Source organism: Dendrobium catenatum, unplaced genomic scaffold (assembly GCF_001605985.2).
Source record: "Dendrobium catenatum unplaced genomic scaffold, ASM160598v2 original_scaffold_268049, whole genome shotgun sequence".
In the NCBI taxonomy this organism is placed as follows: Eukaryota; Viridiplantae; Streptophyta; class Magnoliopsida; order Asparagales; family Orchidaceae; genus Dendrobium; species Dendrobium catenatum.
In genome coordinates, this window is record NW_021586447.1 from 422627 (window position 1) to 440906 (window position 18280).

General features: G+C 36.8%; 2 protein-coding genes across 6 annotated transcripts; one reads left to right on the forward strand and one right to left on the reverse strand.

Annotated features, from left to right (window-relative positions):
* Positions 1-478: 478 nt before the first annotated feature.
* LOC110104842 (pentatricopeptide repeat-containing protein At2g16880) lies at positions 479-8980 on the forward strand. Its single transcript, XM_028692746.1, has 3 exons — positions 479-2902; positions 7638-7750; positions 8531-8980. The coding sequence occupies exon 1, from the start codon at positions 479-481 to the stop codon at positions 2870-2872; it is 2394 nt and encodes a 797-aa protein (XP_028548579.1). The 3' UTR covers positions 2873-2902; positions 7638-7750; positions 8531-8980.
* Positions 8981-11503: 2523 nt separating this feature from the next.
* Positions 11504-16361, reverse strand: LOC110104850 (adenylyl-sulfate kinase 3). 5 transcript variants are annotated; one of them, XM_020834121.2, is made up of 8 exons: positions 15895-16343; positions 14041-14181; positions 13461-13610; positions 12692-12810; positions 12524-12608; positions 12275-12316; positions 12052-12158; positions 11504-11914 (listed from the first exon to the last, which is right to left on the reverse strand). In XM_020834121.2, the coding sequence occupies exons 1-7, from the start codon at positions 16115-16117 to the stop codon at positions 12082-12084; spliced, it is 837 nt and encodes a 278-aa protein (XP_020689780.1). In that variant the 5' UTR covers positions 16118-16343; the 3' UTR covers positions 11504-11914; positions 12052-12081. The 5 variants fall into 5 exon arrangements, 4 of the variants coding, with proteins under 4 accessions (XP_020689780.1, XP_020689778.1, XP_020689777.1 ...); XM_020834119.2 differs by having other exon boundaries at positions 12270-12316; positions 15895-16342; XM_020834118.2 differs by having other exon boundaries at positions 11504-12158; positions 12270-12316; positions 15895-16361.
* Between the last annotated feature and the right edge of the window lie 1919 nt (positions 16362-18280).

The following is an 18280-nucleotide window of genomic DNA, read 5'->3' on the forward strand; positions in this document are numbered from 1 at the left end:
TTCGAATTGAATCGAGCTCGACGAGGCTCGATCAACATGATCAAACACATTCGAGGGCAAATCAGGACAAAAACGAAGTCAACAGAGACGACATACAAAAATATTTTAATTTAGATCCTCTTGAATAAAATTTATGACTCTGCCGCTCCTTATAGGGAAGAAAGTCAAAATAAAATGAGTTGATTTTTCAGGAAAAAATAGGATAAGAAACTTATAAGCATCATAATAATTTTTTTAGCAGATAACATTAAATAAAATTTTTAAATATCACACGCAAAAGTAGGATTCAATTACCACACAAAAAAAAAAATCCATATTTCGAACTGGCATAAATCTCCTCATCGAAATTAATTGCTACAGATCACCGGCCACCGCCTCTGACACCTGAAAGCCCTAGCCGTCGCCGCCAGAGACGGCGATCTCCCAAACCGTGCTTTTCCTTAACCGCAGCATGGAAAATCTCCCGCCTTCTCCGTCAATGCCGGCGTCATCATCGTCACAGCAAGCAGAATCTCCCTCCGTCGACCTCGTCTCCACGGTATCCTCCATCCTACTCGCCGCCCAAGACCCATCCTCCCCTTCCCTCGACCAAACACTTGCCCCATTCCTCCCACACCTTTCCCCTGCACTCCTCTCTCCCATCCTCTCCTCCGCCTCTTCTTCCCCTTCTCTCTCCTCTCCCGCCCCTCTCCTCCACTTCTACAACCTCTCCCGCACTCTCTTCCCCTCCGATCCCTCCGCTCTCCTCCCTTCCCTCCTCGCTCTCCTCCCCCCTCTCGTTCGCCTCCGCAAGTTCTCTGACCTCAAATCCCTCCTCCTCTCCTTCATCTCCACTGACCGGCACTGCCTCCTTCACCGCCGCCTCATCCGCTTTCCCCCTCGCCCTCTCCAGGACTTCAACCACCTACGCTCCCTCCTCGACACTGCCGTATCGTCCTACTCCCAGCTCCGCCTACCTCATCTCGCCAACCAGCTCTTCCAAACCATGAAGAGCCGCCGCCTCCGCCCTTCCACTATCACTGCTAACGCTCTTCTCTCCTCACTCGTCCGCTCGACCTCCCCTTCTTCAGTCCCGCTCTCCGTCTTCCACGACATTGTCGACCTCGGGGTGTCCCCCACCACTCATACATTCAACATTCTCGCCCACGGCTTCGTCTCCCGCGGCCAATTTACCGATGCCCTCTCCCTGTTTTCCACCATGGAAGGCTTTGGATGCTCACCGGACACCATCACCTACAACACAATACTCGACGGCTATTGCCGGAAAGGCATGCTTAAGGAGGCTCGTGACCTGCTTGCAGAAATGAAGGGTAGAGAACTCTTGCCTAATCGTTCCACCTACAATACTCTGATTGCTGGGTACTGCCGTGTTGGGTGGTTGAAGGAGGCCACAAAGGTGATTGAGCTCATGACCAGGTCCAATTTCTTACCTGATTTACGGACATACAATATGCTAATCTTGGGGATGTGCAGGGAGGGTAGGATAGATGAGTCTTGTAGACTTAAAGATGAGATGGAAAAACTAGCAATTTTGCCAGATGTTGTTACTTACAATACTATTATCAAGGGTTGCTTTCAGTGGCAGAGTGAAGCTATTGCTTTTCGAATGTTGGAGGAGATGAGGAGCAAGGGGTTGAAGCCAAGCTTGGTCACCCATAATATATTGGTTAAACAGTTGTGCGAGGAAGGAAAAATGGAGGAGGCAGTTTTGAATTTGAAGAAGATGGAGGAAGAATGCACTAAACCAGACAATGTTACTTATAATACTTTGATCAGTGGGTATTGTAGGTTTGGGAATTTTGCTGAAGCTTACAAGTTAATGGATGAGATGGTTGGAAGAGGGCTCAAGATGGACACTTTCACCCTGAACATTGTTCTAAATGGTCTATGCAAGGAGAAGAGATTTGATGAAGCTTCTGAGCTTCTTCGAAGCCCCCCAAAGCGGGGCTTCGTTCCTGACGAAGTCAGCTACGGCACTGTGATCAATGCTTATTTTAAGGAGGAGAATTTGTCTGATGCACTGATGCTTTGGGATGAAATGCAAAATAAAATCATAATCCCCAGTATTGCTACCTACAATGTATTGATTTCTGGCCTCTGCAGATCAGATAGGATAGAGGAGGCCATCAAGAAGTTGAATGAGCTCATGAGTAAGGGGTTGGTTCCAGATGATACCACCTACAACACAATCATTCACACTTACTGCAAAAAAGGGGATTTAGAGAGTGCATTCCAGTTCCACAACAAAATGGTGGAGAATTCTTTCAAGCCAAATGTTTTCACTTGCAATATTCTTATTCATGGACTCTCCAACAATGGTATGGTGCATAAAGCATTGAAATTTTTTGAATCTTGGTTATCGAAGGGGAAGAAGGTCGATGTTATCACCTACAATATTCTCATTAATGGCCTATGCAAGGAGGGGATGATGGATGCTGCAATGAAGCTTTTTGCTGATATGGAGGCGAAGGAAGTGAAACCTGATGCTTATACTTGTCATGTGATTTCATGTGCTTTATCTGAAGCAGGGAGAACTGAAGAGGCTCAAAATATATTGTCAAAATTATCTGAATCTGATAAACTACCAAAGCACTTCTCTTGGCCCTTGTCTGGAGAAGATGTTTCAAAGGAGTCTGCGAAAGAGCCTGAGAGAATTATTGATGGAAATGTAGGGGAGGATGATAAAGCTAGCACATCTGAAGCATATTCTGACCAGATCAATGATCTATGTAGCAAGGGGCATTTCAAAGAAGCTAAACTTGTACTGGAGGAAATGATTCAGAAAGGTATACCTACTAATAGTTCAACATATATCACTTTGATGGATGGATTTATTAAGAGGCAGAAAAGAATGACAAAAGGACCAGGATAGAAAAGCGGGCAAACCACATTCGTGTACATGGTAAAGAGCACTTTTGTTGTAAACATTGACAGAATTGTATTGTGTTACTTGTTATCTTTGCTGAAGTTTATTTTCAATTTATATTGTATTTCAGATTGATTGGCTCCAATTTTAACTTTGGCAAATTAATCTTAATTGTTTCATTCTTTATTATTAGTTTTCTTTCCTTTTACATCTTCACCTAAAATTTTTGCTTATATATTGATGCTGTGTATTCTCATGCTAGTGCAGATTTCTTCGATTCTAACTATAACTTTCATTTTGCATTTGTAATAATGCTGCAAATCTTTGCAACTTCATCAACTACAATAACTTGTTGAGCTTGAGCTGAGCTTTTACATATATATTCTTATTGGCTTGCTTAAATTTTTCTATGATTGAATTTGGCTTGCTTAAATTAATTGAACGAGTATTTAAATGAGCGAATAAACAACTTCAAAATTTTGAATGAACACTTGGCTTCACATATTAATGACATTTGCAACTTCATCAACTACAACATCTGCTTAGTACCATTCTTGATTTGATCCTAAAAAGAATCAGGACAATAAACTATATTTATTGGTTGCTAATCAAGAGTTAGAGGTTATGAGCTATCAAAATATTGAAATGAGGTGCTAGAAATAACTAATATTTGACATCATTTAATCATTACCACAACATTAATGTATGAGTTGCTTAGTCTAAAACCTGCCAAATATTGCTTTAAAAGTGCCATTAATTTATGAGTTATTTAGTTTAGAAGCTTGCTAAACGTTGAATTTTCTCAGAATTTTGTAATCAAATAGGACACCATTGGGTTATTACTTCTATTAAAGTAACTGGTGACATGGATAGCAAAGAGTTGCACAAGAAACTATCTTGTGAAAAAAACTTCATTATATGAAATATTTTGATTAACTAATATGAATTATGAATCAATAAATCCTTGTTAGATTATATCTAAATATCATATAGTGTCATACAAATATAAGCTGCATAGAAAATTACAACATATTAGAAATAGAAATATTAGCCAGTTTCAATTCATGAAGTTTGGTCTAGGATTCGAACACCTGGACATGACCTCTGATGGTCTGACTTTGACTACTGTTGACAATAGGGCTCTCGCTGATACGAAGCCCGTTCTGGAATTCAACGTATCCTTAGAATACGAGTTCCCCACTCTGAAACGAAAAGCCGTTGAAACTTCGGCCGCTGCCAAGACTGTTACCCGTCCCGCTAATATGAAATCCGTTACCACGTCTTTCCCGCCTGCTCAGCCTGAGGGAGTAAAACCCGATGGTAGGATTTCGGCAGCGCCGTCTGTATACGAAGTAGGTTCTTCTTCTGCAACAGTTCCCCTGACAAGAGCACAAAGAAAGAACAGAAGTAAGAGACTGAAGAAGATTTTGGAAGAATTGGATGAGCAGAGGAAGCTAGTTAAGGCTGGTTTGGAAGACTTAGGTGACGCTTCCTGGTTGCCTGAAACTTCCCCTCTTGGAAGGTAGCAGATTCCACTACCCTCTCTCGGCTGCTCGAGGTGAGGAAAATGTGAGGAACATAGCTAGGTCTCGACCATCTGCTTTTCAAGATGAAGCCGAATCCTCTAAGAAGAGGAGATCCCCATTTGCTGGTGCCCGTTCAGTTATCCAGTGGATGGCGGATAAGGAAAGAACCACTAAGTCTGAGATTATGAGGCGAATGGGCGGTGCAGTGTCTGATAAGGTCAAGGCCCATATCTTAAGAAAGCCAACTAACAGAGGAGCAACTCGTCCTCCTCGTAGAGAAATGAAGCGATATGCTGATCTGTCTACGACATATGCCCGAGCCGATCAACACGAAAGACTAATTCAGAGGCGTAACGATGGAAGATCAGAGAAAACTATAACTGCCAGAGTAGATCAACCCAGGAAGGAGTGGGCCCCTGTACAATCAGTACCACGGCGACATCGCACTGCACGTAGGCCGCCTTCCCCCATTCAAGTCCCGCCTTCCGATGTCCCTTCCAAGATTCAGAAGAGAACAGGAGAATTGTATAGGCCGGTACAGCAACATCCTGAGGGTCGTACTTCTTCCCCGTCCAACAGGGGATCAAAATCAAGAAATACGTCCCGACCCGTCAAAGGAAAGGTAGTACAACCTAAGGAGCCCGTTACTGTCGTCACAAAAGAATAACCGTCAACAAGCAAAGTACAAAAACAAAAAGAAAGAGTAGAAGATGCGCAGGTTCAGCCAACCTAAGAGGTTGGAAGAGTAACGGGCTATTTGCAATAAAAAAATGATTTGCACATCAATTAATCAATGGTTTCATCATTCAATAATAATTTTGCATATCCTAAAATACATCAGTTTTCTCTCTTTCATCAATGTCATCAAATAATTTTATTTTGAAACTCATTTGATGCGAGAAAAATCTCCAAAAAAAAAAGGTCTGTCTGCAAAAGAATGAATTCAACTAACATACCGAGAACAACATGAATTAAGACAGAGCTAGTTGGCTATATTGCAAGAGGAGGAATTACGTTAAACATAAATAGAGAAAGAGATGAAAATAGAGGAATTAGGGTGTGAGCAAGAAGAAGACAGACATCTAATCACTAAAATCATTGTGAAAGCTAATTATAAGCAAAGCAACAATCAATAAATAAAATAGTGGAATGCTAGCTTCCTATGAGTCGGTCGCCACTCCAAACAACTCTTCAATCTTTTAATCACTGTGAAGAGATTGGTCTAACAAACCATAGTCATCAGTTGCGCCCATCAAATTGTCAGACCTAGACTCTTTAGGGTTGAGCTGTCAACAATTTAAGCTGTATGTTGCTTCCTTGTAATTTTGACACATTATGTTGCAACCTCCTATGTATCTGTTAGACCGGTCCAATCGGTCCGACCGGACTGGCTTATGCAAAACTGGTGGTGTTTCCGCCTCCTGTATGCAGGAGCCGACTGCCCAGTCACCTGTGAGATGTTTAGGAAAGTTTTTGAAGGGAGTTTGGAGGGAAATTTCAAAGTAGGGATTGTTTAGAGAATTCCTTTTGAATTATATGCATTAAATAGTTTGTTTTCCTAGGGTTAGGGCATCTTGAATTTGGCTGAAATTTGAGATCTCCTCGATTTAGGTTTTCCTTTGGGCTCTAGCGGTGTCTTGAGATTTGGGAGAGATCAATCCTCTCGAATTGAGGATCAACTGTATATTGCTAGTTTTCGTTTCTATTTCATCAAATAATACAAATTTTCCACTGTTTTCTTGGTTTTGTGCGGATTTTTGTGGAGAAAGCTCGATGTTTTCCAAAGATTGTTAGGAAATACGCGAGATCTACAAGTACTTCCTATCAGTATCATCATAATCCAACCTCGATCACATTCACTTAGGCATCTACATTTGAGAGTACTTCTGTCATGTTCTGTTTTTGACCCTTGGCCTGAAAATTGTTATCCTTACACACATTTGAGTTGAATGGATTTATAACTATAATATTTATTTTGAGATAATTGCAATATATGATTAATCAATCAAAATTTATATTGCTCCAATTTCAAAATAAATCTGATAGCTATAAAACTCAGTATGATCAAAATTGGGTTTGAATCAGAATATCCTGGTATAATTTTTTTTTTTTCATTTTCATGTGTTAGAAAGGTAATACAGCTTTCTTCAAATCATCTCACCTGAGCTTGTTGAGACTGGCCTGATTTAGGTTCTTAAGAACTTCCATTCTGATGAATCCTGCAAGTATTTCCAGGACAGCCATCATGAAGTGTAACCCGAACCAGATTGTTTTCATCCAACTCTTCCTAGTTTAATTGCATTCCTTAATTTCTGATGTTTTTTTTTTCTGTTGTAGATGCAGCGCCACCTGTTTATATGTAATTACTGAAGAATTTCAGCATTATTGGGTGCATATGGCTTGCTTTTGTGAAGGGCAGCATCTAGAAAACTGTCCTATTTGCTTGATAGCAATGAGAAGATCTAATTAACTACTTGCCAAGCAATGAGCCGAACAATCAAACATTAATGTATAGGGATGGAGCTGAGGTACCTAATTGTCTATTTTTAGCAGCCTTGAGCTAGTCATTTAGGAACAACATAACCATTCCATCTGGTGGGGGTGTCTGCTATGGTACCCAAATCACTATTTCAGGCTTCTCTGAATGAAGGTGATAGGAAGCACTTGTAGATCTCAAAGTTTTTCCTATTAGTCTTCGGAAAACAGTGAGCTTTTTCCACCAAAATCCACACAAAACCACTAAAACAGTAGATAATTTGTATTATTTGATGAAAAGGAAGCGGAAAATACCAAGATACAATTGATCCTCTATTTGAGAGGAGGATCAATCTCTCCCAATTTCTAGACGCCGCTAGAGCCCAAAGGAAAACTTAAATCCATGAGATCTCAAATTTTAGCCAAATTCAAGATGCCCTAACCCTAGAAAAACAAACTATTTAATGTATACAATTCAAAAGGAAATCTCTAAACAGTCCCTACATTCATACTTCTTCCCTCCCAAAACCCTAAAAAATCCTTCCAAAACAGCCCCTGAAAGCTTACGGCATGCGTTCGGGGCATACAGGAGGGCAGAGAGTTCCGCCTATTTTGCATAACCCGGTCCCGTCGGACCAGCTGGATCGGTCCAATGGACCTGTCTAACAGAAGGACTCTCTCTCTGGTTTCAGTTATCCCGCACTTTGACATGTTTTTTAGTTGTATAGCCCTCGTGAATTCTAATTGTTATTCTACCATCTTATTTGCAGCTCAAAGTGAAGCAAGAGGTTGGTGTTGTTCATTGGATCATGGACATTTGCTGCTTAGTGGGACTTTAAGTGTTCGTAAGGATTATGAAGAGATCGTGCGCATGCTCTTACAGGTGAGCTTACAGTCATTTCCTTGAAGAGTAACTTTATGGTACCTAAAATATAGCTCAAAAGGAAATTGAAATTTCAGGTGATTCAATGGATAGACATGTGGTATGTATGTGCCTCACATCGTTCTTCCAATGACTTTGATGACTTTTTTTGGAGAAATTATTCTGTGCGGACGCTGAACGCCGTCCAGAGACCAACCATAATGCGCCACGTCACGCATGTGCTCGGTATCGCGGCTCGGTACTACTCGGTACCGTTGACGTGGCGCATTCTTGTTTATCTCTAGACAGCGTTCTACGACTGGTCGTCACACAGAATAATTTTACTTTTTTGGGCTCCTAATTGTGCACCGAAGCATTTTTTATTTTTTAAGTGCTGGTTGGATTCAGGATATAATCAAAAAGCAGCTTTAGCAATCTTTCCTTCTATTCTGTTAAAATCTCTTGGAGGTTTAGAGTTAGTGTAGTCTCCATTCTTCTACTGTAATGGAAGACCTCACAGTCCCAGGTGAAGGTGATGTTTGTCAACAAGTAGGATTTAGTAAATCCTCTAAATCCAAATTTAGTAATTCTTGAAGGGATTAGAACCTGAAATTTATTTAACATAACTATCATAAAATTTTGTTAAATTCTGATAATTTATTTATTATTTGGTTAGGATTTAAGATTTGTGCGAGTAGAAATTCTTTGATCCCTTAAATCCTTGGAATGGTTGACTTAATCTAGTTGAAATTTGATTTGTCAAGACAGTATGATTTAAAGAGAGCAATTTCTATTTGACAGGATTTAAACTAAATCTACCCATCGAGGTTTAGGGTGGTTGGTGGGTGAGCACGGTTGGGAACTCCTCACCTTGGGTTCAAATCTTCTCTACTACGGCCTCGCCTCTTTTATGGGGCAAAACAAGTGTGGGCCCGATACCGGTGGGTGGCCTCGCTAGGTTCCGCCGAGGAATTAGTTACTTCACCAAGCTCTCCCTTTGGCCGCTGCCTTCATGGAAGGAGTCAACAGGTTGACTGTTCTTCAACAACCAAGAGATGGAGATGTCTTTCCAGGCAAGTTTTTGCGTTTGTTTTTAATACACCGGACAGTATATAGATAAGAAAAACTTACAACTTGGTTTATGATTTCTTTATTCAAAATTCTTGTTTTGATTGTTTCAGTCTTTGCTATCTGTCTCGCAATGATTAATTTATATTCAATTATTTTTAACCTTTCCCTTTATGTTTTTTCTTCTGTACTTTCTTAATTCCTCTATTTTGTATATTTTTTATTTTTATTTTGACTTCTTAGATGCATGAATAAATATGAATTAGTAAGGCTTTGGTTGGATGACAGAAAGTAAATCAATAAACAAATAGGATTTTACTGTTTCATAACTAATCTGCAACCATTGATAAGATAAAAGAGTTTCCAACTTCTCTTTTGCTTAGAATTCCTGACTTCCATACAAACTGCAATCATCAAATATCAACTTGGTTGAGCAGCTTTTACACTAATAGCTTATTTAGGCTTCATTTGGCACAAAATTCCCACAAGAGCTGTGGTAAATGATGCTTATGGCAGAATAACTATGACTTTGTTTGGGATTACTTTCTTACTGTTTCTTAAAGTAGCTTTCTAGTTCAAAAATTTTAAATTTTGAACTAGAAAGCTGCTTTAAGAAGCAACAAGAAAGCCGTCTCAAACGAAGCTTAAGCATCAAGCCTACCACCTGCATTTCATTATAAATTCCCTAAAAATTGATTCCCAAATTACAAATAAATAGCAATAAATTATTAATAACATCAAATTCATACTTCTGTTCTGAATGACATTTTTGTTAAGTAGTAACCATTAGTTCTTCGATATAATATATATTGAAGTGGGTCGATTTAATATTTTTATAAAATTGACAGCAAATTATTATTATTAGAGCAAAATAAAATCTCATGTCATAATATATATATACAGAAATAATTTATCCTTTAATTAGTGGGCCATAAATTCTTGCCTCCTGTTTTTCACTTTTATTAAAATTTTAATGATTTGATCTTAAGACTCCCAAATACATAAGTTTTATAGTTCATTTTAAAAATTTAGGGGTTAGTTCTGTAAATATATATTTTTTTTATGTTATGCATCTCCTTTTTTTTAATAATTATATCAATTTTTTTCTTAGTTATTTTCTAATAAGATCTGCCTGAAATATTAGATTTAGTTATTATTAGACATTTGCTGAATTTCCCAATTTGATTAGTAATAATGAGGAGAAAGGTCGAATGTCTTTGACAAAGTTAAATAAGTACACATAACATTGAGAGATAAAGTACAATAGTAACAATAACAACATCAAGTCTTTATATCACTAGTAGCAATTTATTTTGGTCTATTGGTTAGGAGCTTTGGTTACTTACCAATAGATCTTGGGTTTGAGTTTCGCATATGTGATATGTGTGTGAGTTTGTCTTAATTGTCCTAAATGTTCCAAAAAAATTTACATGCGGTAGGCTACATGAATCCTTTTCCTCCATATTTTTTTTCTCCATTGTATTATGTTAAAAGTCAAAATTTCATTTTAATCTAATAAAAATGTTATTTCTAATATTTTCTAACAAAATCTTTTGAGATATGCCTCTACTTTTTTTAACATAGGTCAAATATAATACATTTGCTCTCCTAATTGGGTCATCGGAAGGTTAACATTTTATGTGACCAAATCATTTAAGGTGACTATCTAATCTTGTTTATCGCTGAAGCAACTCTAATCTTTTCATGTATATGTTCGTTTCACATTTTGTTCTTAAGAAAGAAACCAGTTATCCACCTGAGCATCCTCATCTCTGCAATGCTTAACTTAATTTTATGCTTGTCTTTTAATGGTCAATATTCTATGCCATAAAGTAATGTAGGTTACACCACCATCTTTTATAGAATTTTTCCTTTTAATTTTGTGGGGTACTTTTCGATCACACAATAGACTTTATGCATTCTTCAACTTCAACCATCCAACTTGAATTCTACTTATAATATCCCAATCTATTTCACAATCATTTTGAACAGTAGATCCGAGATGTCTAAAGCATGTACTCTTATTAATGACTTAATTGCCCAAAGTCATAGTCCCCCATTAGATCCATTACTACTAAAATTAAACTCAATATATTTAATTTTAGATTTACTTAAATGAAAATCTTTAAACTCTAAAGTTGATCTCTATAATTCAAATTAATCTTCAACTTCCTCTCTAGTTTTATCAACAACAAAAACATCATCAGCCAAAAGACAAAATGTCTACTAATTTTTTTAAATGATTTATGTTCATCTTTAAATAGATAAAAAAGTGAATAATTGCAGTGTGATACCCTCACATATCAGGATAAATTGCAAGATAGAAGATAATTATTAAATAAACTTTATTTTTAATTATAATTTTATTTCCTTATAATAGTAATAGAAAATGAGTAATGTTATCAATTTATTACATAGTCATGGACAGCATTAGCATGATTAATAATATAACAGTTTCACTTATTGCAATAAACAATGAACTTAATAAATTAATAACATTTATAAAAATCAAATGAGCATCATAATTTACAACCACCAGAAAGTCTCTATCAGACTATCTTCAGTATAATAATAAAAAAATTTGCACAAATCTTACTCAAATCATTTGCTGCTTAGAAACAAAAACATGTTATGCTAACTAATTTTAAAAAAATTATCAAAATTAAGGTAAATTTAATATATACTAACATTAAAGCAACAATTCAAGAAGAAAAATGATTGCCAAACCAATCCTTTATTCCAAATGTCAGAAATTTTACAAATAAAAACCCCTCATATGATTACACATCACAGATGATTCTACCATCTTTTATTCCAATAGATAATACAAAAAAATTCTTATGCAGCAACTAACTGGTATACATTGAATTGCATACAAAGATTGATCTAATCTTAAATTAAAAAAAAAAAAAACATTTTATTCTGCAATATCCTAATAATTATACACAAATTATACCTACAGCAGTTGGTGAAAGAAGAGAAATTATTCTGTGTGGACGACGGATGCAGCTCTACGTCCGGAGGTGAATTAGGTGCAATCACGCCAGCATATCAAGCTGCATACCGAGCAAAGAATGAAGGGCGCATTCTGATTGTTCTCCGGAGGGCGTTCGACGTCTGCACATAATAATTTTTCGTGAAAGAAAGGACTACTGTGCAGAGCCAAAGATGTTTGTTGTTTTCTTTTTTCTTTTTCATTATTAAGTGATAAGAGGGTTAGTTCATCAGTGTCAACGAGATGTGGACACACGAACCCAAAGATTTAAGCCTTCAGAAATCCGTTCTCATGAAGGTATGAAATCACTTGCTTGGCCATGGTGCCTGGAGGAGGACACTCTCCATCTGTTGGTGCGATAACTATCTGAAATGGTTCAAGTGACATTAAAAGAGGAAAATATTAGCAGAAATTAAAAAAAAAAAAAAACTGCTAAGATCAGGCTAGTATTTCCAGTAGCCAAATACATTAGCTAACCTCACAATTCAAAGGTGGCTCATAAGTATCATCAACACCAGTAAAACCTGCAGGATTCAGTTATTTCCTCAAATAAGTTCAGGAGATGAGGAATCTTAACTTAAAGAGCCACTTAGACTAGAAAAAAAATCTACATGTAATTTACCAGTAGGAATATTTCCTCCTTTCTGTATCTCAACAAATCTCATCAGTGATGATAATATTTGTACCTTTTGTGATTTTAATCAGAAGTAGATTTGAAACCTGAATCATACCTTTTATCTTTCCTTCTCGTGCGAGCTTATACAAGCCCTTTGCATCTCTTGATTCACAAACCTCCAATGATATATCCATGTAAACCTGGAGAAAACACAGTTCATGTATGTCATGTCTACAGGAAATGCAAGGAGCAAAATCGAAAGAGGGGGAAAAAAAAAAAACACCTCAATAAAAATGGACTCAGGCAGCATAGCACGACATGCATCCCGGTCTCTTCTATAGGGAGATATTAGACTAGCTATGCATATGACACCAGCATCAGCAAAGAGTTTTGCTACCTCACCTTAAAAAAAAAAAAGAGAAAGAAACAGATGTAGTACCTTTCAGAAAACTAAGATGGATTTCTATTTGAACAGTAGTACATAACGAGCCAAATAGGGGTGTCAATTTCGGATCACGGATAGGGTTCGGGTTGAACTTGAAATTGACTGGCACTATTCGGTGCCGGGTCAACCCAAACCTGTTTTGAAAATGGGTTGATTTTTCGGACCCTAACCAAAACCTGACCCGCTTTGAGTCCGAGTCAACCAACACGACCCGAATGACCCGAGACCGTGAAAAAATGGCTAGTTTTCAAGTCAAAAAAGGGTCAAACTCCGCTTTTAGGTCAAAACGGGTCAATCTCAGGTTTTCGGGTCAAAAACTGGTTTTCGGGTCGAAAATGGGTCAATTTCGGGTCACTTTTAGGTCAAAGGGTTAACCCGAACCTGGCCCGATTTTTAAACATGTCAAATTGTTGAATCCAAACCCGATCCGTTTCGGGTTTGGGTTGACCTTTACCCGGAAATTTCGGGTCGCGTTTGAATCGGATTTTCGGGTCGTATCAAATATTGACACCCATAGGACCAAACAATACAAAGCACCATCACAGTTGCTGGCAGATGACATGCAACTATTATATGCCATATAGGAGAAAAATGTTCCACCAATTACCAATTCTGCGTATATTTTCAGCGCGATCCTCAGCTTTAAAACAAAGATCTTTGTTTAAACCATGTCTAATGTTGTCACCATCAAGCACATAAGAAAGATATCCAAGGGCATATAGTTCTCGACTAAGGGCACAAGCCAGTGTGCTTTTGCCTGAAACATGAATCAAAAGTTGAAATTCAACAGGGTCATATAAATTCCTATAGTCAAAACTAAATACAACAGGCAAGAAATCTATAATGTAGAATGTAGAAGGCTTAATTTTTTATTCTTCATCAAAGCCTTAGATGTTATTCTTAATTCTGAGCACTGCAAATTATTCTTACTTCTGAGCACTGCAAAGTGCTTAACTGTTTGAATAATATTTACATTAATTTCTTTGGAGAATTTTGAAGAATGACCCAAAGTTTTTCATTTGGTTGGTAAACAATGTAAATTTAAATCTACAGGAAGTTTCAAACAAACCACAGAACAAGGCGAGTTCGGAACTTAAAGGTTTGAAAAAGTTTAGATTTCTGTCTTAGATAAATAACCACAAAGAATAAACCACATTTTATATGAATGGGCTACTTGACCAACAAACCTGAGCCACTGAGACCTGTGATCCATATCACACATCCTTTCTGATTGAGTAAAATTTGCCTTTCTAGTTTTCCGATAGGACATTCATGCCATGCAATATTTGTTGAGTTCCCCACATTTGAAAGGGCAGGAGCACTTCTCCCTGTGTAAAGAATTGCAAATGTAAAGCATAAAAAAACTGCATCTCTTTTGTAGCAACTTATATTAGAATCTTGCAGGGCTAGCTTGCATAGATGCAATAAAGAAAGAATCCATTCATAAGACAATCTCGTTGTATTTGCATTTTTTAGCTCTTAAACTCATTACATTTCATTTACATGATTAAGGTTAGAATTTCAAGCTAATTTGGGATTAGGTTCTGGAAGTCAGGATAGCAATCTCTTAGCATAACATGTATAAAGTGAATTCTTATCTTTGCAACACTTAACTTAGTTTTATGCTCATCTTTTAATCGCCAACATTTTGCGTCATAAAACATTGCAGGTCTCACCATTTTATAAAATTTTTCCTTAAGTTTGAGGCATACTTTTCTATCAGAAAACTGACCCGATCTGATGCATTCCTCCACTTCAACCATCCAACTTGAAATCTACTAATAATATCTCATTTATTGCACCATAACGTTGAATAATAGACCCGAGATATCTAAAATATGCTCTCTTTTTAATGATTTGATCACCCAATATCACATCCCACCACTAGATCTATTACTATTAAAATTATACTCTATATTCAGTAGATCTATTCAAATGAAAACCTTTAGACTCAAAAATTGTCCTCCATAAGTTTTTCATCAACTACGTCTCTAGGCTTATCAACAAGAAGAAAATTGATGGACCAGTCTATCCTGGACCGACCAGGGTTTATAGCAGGCAGAACAGAGTTCCGCCTAGATTGAGATCCCGCCCCCTTTGCTGGGGATACTAATGTAATCAGAGTTCAATAGAAGTCAGATCAACCTTCAACATAAATAGCAAAAAATTCTGTTGTTAATGTCAACAGAAATAAGATCAACCTTAAACAAAAATAGCACAAAATTATCTTGCTAATATAAACGATTTCACAAACTTTTCCAGATCTAGCTACTTGTATGTGTCACAAATTGCTAGGCCTTTGCACTTATAAAAGATTCTGACTTGTACCCGAACATCTACCAGTCATTTTAACAAGAAGTTGCACCGATGCTTCTAAAAGCAAGTTGACAAATGAAAAACAGAAAAAAGTCTCAATTGTTTTCCTGATTTTTCTAGACTAACTTTTGATTTAGCGATCAATTGATCCTAATTGTAATCTAATTATTAGCTCGGTCCTTGTCCAGAAACTCTTTTCTCTTTTGATTTATTGCGTCAATAAACAAGTTAAAAAAAGATTAAAAAAGGAGAATAAACACTTTCGAAAACTGACGATTAATCATCGTCTTACCTAATATTCCCTTGCCGAATCATAAGGCAAGATTCTAACTACAATAAAACCTTAAAATTTTCCCGGCAGAACCATCGTCTTACCTAATTTTTTTCTTGTTACTATTATAGAAGTGGTAACTGATAAAATCTTCTTAAAAAAACCATAATCAAACGAAGGAATCGCAATTTGAAAATTAACAAAAGAAATGAGGAGTTATGGGGTAATTTCACTCTCTAGTTCAATGAACGTAGACAAAGAATATTTGGTCGGAAACAATGTCTACATGCAGTCAAGAAAATACCACTTGACCGCCAAATCACATCATTAAATGACATCCTCCCGACCAACCCCCTCCAGAATCAAGCATCCATGGCAAAAAAACAAAAAAGCGATTGCCTTCTCAGACCTCTCCATCAATTAATCACTCAATATACCTAACAAAGAAATTTACCCGGAATGTCGCAATCGCACTCGCCATTAGGTCCCAAGCTCTCCCCTTTCCGGCTCCCGAACGTCTCCGCCGCTGTCTCGGCCCGAATCGACCGCATGCGCGGACACCACCTCTTCGAAAATCCCGCGCCGGCACTCCAGCATCTCTTGCTACGAGAATCACGAAACCCTAGCTCCACCGCGACCGTGTAGTTCGCCGGCGGAAGGAACTGAATCGACGACATGTGATCAGAATATCTGGACAGGGCGAGAGTGAAAGGGAAGAGAAGAAGAGAGAAAATGCCGAGGTAAAGGGATTTGGTGAAGAAGTTAACTATTGCAGGAGGTGCTGGAGCGGTGTCTGCTATAGCTTTGAATCCATTGGACTTCGAAGATTTCCTCGCTTCGAAGTTTTCGAGCGGAGAAATGGCTGAGTTACCGAAGAGGCCAAAACTACAAGAAATCCTTGCTGGTTGATCGATGCTTAAATATTAGACATTTCAGTGATATAAGAGCCGAAATAGTTGGCCGACTAAAGGGAGAGATTATTAGGTGCTGAGTGGTCTGTATAAGTATTGGGTATCTAGTGGTATTCATATTCGGTACCGTTAGGTACCTAATACTTGTGCGGATGGTACGTACTCCGCACCTAATAATTTTTAAGGAGTCAAACAGGCTGGTTGTTAGAAAATTGACTAAATAATATCTCAGAAATTAAATTAAAAAAAATTATATTCTGATTGTTTTTAATTTTTTTTTTTATAAATTTAAGAGATAATATTTTGTGATTAAATTAATCAAATAATTGGAGGACTATTTAATTTTCTTAGAAAATTTTTAAAATAATTTTCAGACTATTATTATATGATCAATTTAATCTCATGATATCATATTGATTCAATCTACTTCCTCAATTATACAAAAGTAATCTAAAATAATTCCTCATGTTATAATTTTGCTATAAAATTGATCTCAAATTAATTCTTCGATTTTATAAAATTGATCTCAATTTAGTCCCAAAGATCTAATTTTGAATTAAATTTGTATAGTTGAGAGACTAATGTTTCATTTGGAACAACTTATTTACTGCTTTCTTAAATAGCTTTTAGTATAAAAATTTCTTGAATTAAAAAATTTTGTACTAAAATATTGTTTTATAAAGCAGTAATAAAGCTGCCCAAACGAAACATAAATTAAAATAACTTTGTATTTTTGAACTAAAATGGCCGTAGATAAATAATTGATGGACTATTTTAAAATTTAACAAAAAAAAAATTCTTAAAAATTATATGTTATAATTTATAAAGTCATATTGAGGGCGAATTATTACGTCCGGTCCGGACATACAATCCAGACGCGCCATGTCATCCAAATACATTGGGGCACGATATATTTGGGTGATGTGACGCGTCTGAATTGGTGTCCGGACGCATCCGGTGTTGTCCGGACACCGGAGGTAATAATTTGCCCATATTGAGGTCTTCATTCTTCATGATTTTGGGGTGGAAAATTGAGTAGTGGAAGACCGTATAAGATTCTAACTTGAAGCAGTGGATATTGACGTAGCTTTTGAAACTTAGGCTTCGTTTGGGGCGGCTTTTTTATTGCTTTCTAAAACGGAGTTTTAGTACAAATTTTTTTATTTTTATACTAAAACTCCGTTTTAGAAAGCAATAAAAAAGCTGTCCCAAACGAAGCCTTAGTTTTTTGTTTGGGGTAGCTTTTCACTAAAAGTTATTTTAAAAAATAATAAAAAAGTTATCCTAAATAAGGCTTCGTTTGAGACGGCTTTCTTACTGCTTCTTAAAGCTGCTTTTTAGTACAAAAATTAAAATTTTTGTATTAGAAAGCGTCTTTAAGAAGCAGTAAAAAAGCCTAAGGCTTCATTTAGGACAGCTTTTTTATTGCTTTCTAAAACGGAGTTTTAGTACAAAAATAAAAAAAATTTGTACTAAAACTCCGTTTTAAAAAGCAATAAAAAAATCTTAGAGTGCCAAGTAGTGGATAACAAGCACGTTAATTAGCCCAAACCAATCCGGTGCTGGCATTCTTTTGTCTGATATACAGCTGGTTAAACACAAGCTGATTCTTAATTAATAATTAATTAAGCTGATAAGATAAGATTAATTAAGCTTAATTTGATGGTGGTGGATGACAGAGACCAAAGAAGTGGATAACAGATGTAAGGTTGCATTTAGTAGGACCAGCCGAGCACTCATATTGTGGTTATATTTTTCAGATGAATATGACATAGGAGAAATTAATTAAAGTTTATATTGTATTAATCTTAAAATAGATTTAATAATTATGTGATATATTTTAATAAAAACTGTAATTTTTTCATATTCTATTTGTGTAATTCAAATTTGATCTGTCACCAAAATTGATCTTGAGTGAGCACGAATGTA